The sequence below is a fragment of the Saccostrea cucullata genome, unplaced genomic scaffold (assembly GCF_032062105.1).
Source record: "Saccostrea cucullata isolate Sc308-1 unplaced genomic scaffold, CSIRO_AGI_Scuc_v1 ctg15804, whole genome shotgun sequence".
In the NCBI taxonomy this organism is placed as follows: Eukaryota; Metazoa; Mollusca; class Bivalvia; order Ostreida; family Ostreidae; genus Saccostrea; species Saccostrea cuccullata.
Genome location: NW_026918008.1, coordinates 1 through 3,212, shown reverse-complemented (window position 1 = coordinate 3,212; position 3,212 = coordinate 1). Strand labels below are relative to the sequence as shown.

Sequence of the window (3,212 nt, the reverse complement as noted above, 5' to 3'; positions counted from 1 at the left end):
GGGGCTCGTTTTACAATAGAACTTACACCTAGGACCAAAATTTAATTCTGCGATTTTATTCTTCTTGAATAGAATTTAGAATGTTACTTTGGTAACTATTTGCTAAACAGTTTATTTTCAAAAAAATTATAACCAACATAAAATTTTAGTTTTAGTCGTAATTTCTTTTGTTAAAACAGGTTCCAGGGGTTCGGGCAACAATTAAAGGAATATTTAAAAAAGAATGGAAAAACTTCTTTATTTTTTTAAAAATTAAAAACTGTCAATGATAACACAACAGTAATTTTAGGAGGTTGACCTAAAAACTAGAAAGAAAAAAAAAAAAAAAAGAGGGATGTCAAAATTATAATGCAGACTTTTTCATTGACGTTGTAAATTTCTAATACAAACACTGACAAATTTATGCTGAAACAGTTTTCGCATTAACAATGCGACTTCACTTCCCGCCATTTCTTTTACCTGTTACTCCAGATAAACTGAGGAGTATACTCGCGTAACACGGGTTGATCACCCGTGTCGAAGATAGGTTGTTTTATTTACAACTCTAGTGACTCGTGTAACCCGTGTCGCTTAATCGAATATACCCTTAAACGCTGAGTTTGGGGACCGGATATTACCTCACCGGGACTCTCAAAGCACATGTTGTGTATTTCATTCATTCTGAGGACAACTAGCTGGCGATTATAACGCTGGACTTACGACACGTTACCTGAAGGCTCATAATAAGCCGTCATTGTATTACACCTGTATTGTACGTGCGAGGGAATGCCATCGTTCAGTGTCTGTTGACAGTTTATATGCTATATATTTAGTACTGGCACATAAACAAGACAGAAGAATGCAGAAGGCTGGGTAATAATGACCGTGTTGTGTTACATTCGGAGGAAGATTCTGGTGGTGCTCGGGGTCTTCACGTCCCTGGGGCTGATGACAGGGACCGTGACCCCCTGGTGGGTGGTGGTAGTGACCACGGACAGACGACTGGTACACGGACTGTGGTACTCGCTGTCTTGTGATGTGTCCTCGGGACTATCCCTGTGTAAAAGTCTACTGACCACATCAGATTCGGCCATAGGAAGTAAGTCTCTCTCTCTCTCTCTCTCTCTCATATTATTTATTTGGATTTTCCAAATCGGAGGTTTCAGGATTTACAGTGATATAATTTCATAGATGTTATTTTTATAATTATCCGTTCTGAGTGTCTCCCCTTCATGTTTCTTTATTTTAAAGTGTTGTTTTCTCTCACTTTTATTGTCTCAATGGTACTTTTAAGTACATGTACTTGTACTTTGAAGTAGTGAGTATCTTTTCTGATTGTTACATAAGACGCCGGTGATTCATTGTTTTGACTGTCGTGTAAGATGAAGTGGATTTTTACTGTGGTCTTGTTTGACAGAGTGAGAGGACACTCGAGTCCCCCGAGCCATGACTATGGTTTGTCCCCTGTGAGGATGATTTTATTGTCTAGAATTACAAATGACCACTTATATTTCCTTTTTTGGCATGTTTTCCTTTTTACTTGTTCCAGACATATTTTGTTTTACCGGTTATGGTTAATTATATTTTTAGACCTAACCTTGGACTATATATTTCTTGTAATCTATGCTGATTCTTTAAAGTGAATATTTAAATTTAAAGTTTACCGTTTATTGCTTTTAAATTGATACATATAAATTTTCCTGTAAATGTGCTTTAAAGAAGTTTTAAAAGCTCTTTTCATTCCTTTAAAATTGTTCACAACACACAAGACATGTATATATTTTATACTGTGCTTTCCCACGGAGAGGAAAAATTCCTGACTTAAAATATATTTGCGTTGCGGTTACTGAGTATAGTTTGAGGTTAAATGAATTTTTTTTCTTTTCACCCATTTGATGTAGCTTTTGGGTGGGTTTTCTTCTTGGCTAGAATTTTGAGAAGTTCTCTTGTAGAATTTTCAGGCATTAATTGTCATGGCTGCATACATTTTCGATGTTATGAATTTGTCGAATTAACAAAAAATCCTTTTTAATTTGCAATTTGTCAGATCAAAGAAGTAAGACACTAATCATTGAGTGTAAATTCCTTTGTACAGGCGTGCGCCTGGAGTACGGACTGCTGACATTGTTCGGGGTTGCCCTGTGTGTGTTGGCCACCGTTTTCCTGATCATCTATAACCCCCGGGAGGACTCGGTGAGGTCGATCCTCTCCGGCTGTCTGACCGTCTCCCTCTATCTTGTTTCAGGTACGTATAAAATCAGTTGAAATGATTTCGAACGAGTTTAGGTGCCTCTGAGGATGAAATTGATATCCCTTTGAAATATTGTAGATGTCTTAATATTGGATGCATAGGTTTTTTTTTTTTTCAAATTCTAAATATCATTAACTTTAAAAGTTTAAATCCTAAGTGGTGGACATGAAAGGGGCACCCGTCGCACACCACGTTAAATTTGTCTCTTATTTTTTCATGTTAGTTATTTGGCCTTTGTTTTACACTAAATACTAAATATGACGTGTTCCTTATTCTGACCAATTCGTTGGAACCCATGGATTTTCTCTATATGTAACACTTGAATGCAGTGTTCTGTAATGGAGAGAAAACCCGTGGGTTCCGACCATGATCGGATCGGATCGATACCTCGGGCAAGGTGCGTGTGACCGACTAACAAGGGATTGTGTTGACCTAGGCACCTGATCCCATGCACATCTGGGATAGGGTCTGTTTCTTATTCCTACATTTGTATCGTTTGTGACCCCCTCCCCACCTTTCCGTCCACATTCATATACACGTCACACGTGGTATGGTTTTCTATTTAATTTCTCAGCAGCTACGCCTAGTTGTGTTCACTAAGTGATCAGTGTGGTCCCTATCGGGTTATGCTAACTCGACCACATTAAAGGCAGATTAACGGAAGAATTAAATCTTACGAAATTTTAAACTTCATTTACATTCCTTAATTGATTAAAATCTTAATTTTAATTCCCAACTTTATATCCATACAGATTATGAAATTTAATTCTGGGGAATGTCAGGAATTCGATATAATCGGGGTAAATATAATCAATTTGTTTACCTCCCATTGTTAACATACCAGGTCCTTTAAAGATTGAATCTTTCTGAGGAGGTCTGGAAGTCTTTGCATTAAAGGAATCTCTTTTTTTCCAAAGTCAGCATATTTGAACACATTTAGACCGAAGTGAACAATGGCAAATATTTATATACTTCTGTGTAC

At 37.1% G+C, this 3,212-nt stretch overlaps 1 protein-coding gene across 1 annotated transcript; it reads left to right on the top strand.

Moving 5' to 3' along the window:
* Nucleotides 1-644: 644 nt before the first annotated feature.
* On the top strand, nucleotides 645-2,224 carry LOC134231761 (uncharacterized; the record flags this gene model as incomplete). Its single annotated transcript, XM_062713760.1, has 2 exons — nucleotides 645-1,078; nucleotides 2,075-2,224. Coding segments are annotated over exons 1-2 (370 nt in total), but the record flags the coding sequence as incomplete, so codon positions are not given.
* Nucleotides 2,225-3,212: the final 988 nt, after the last annotated feature.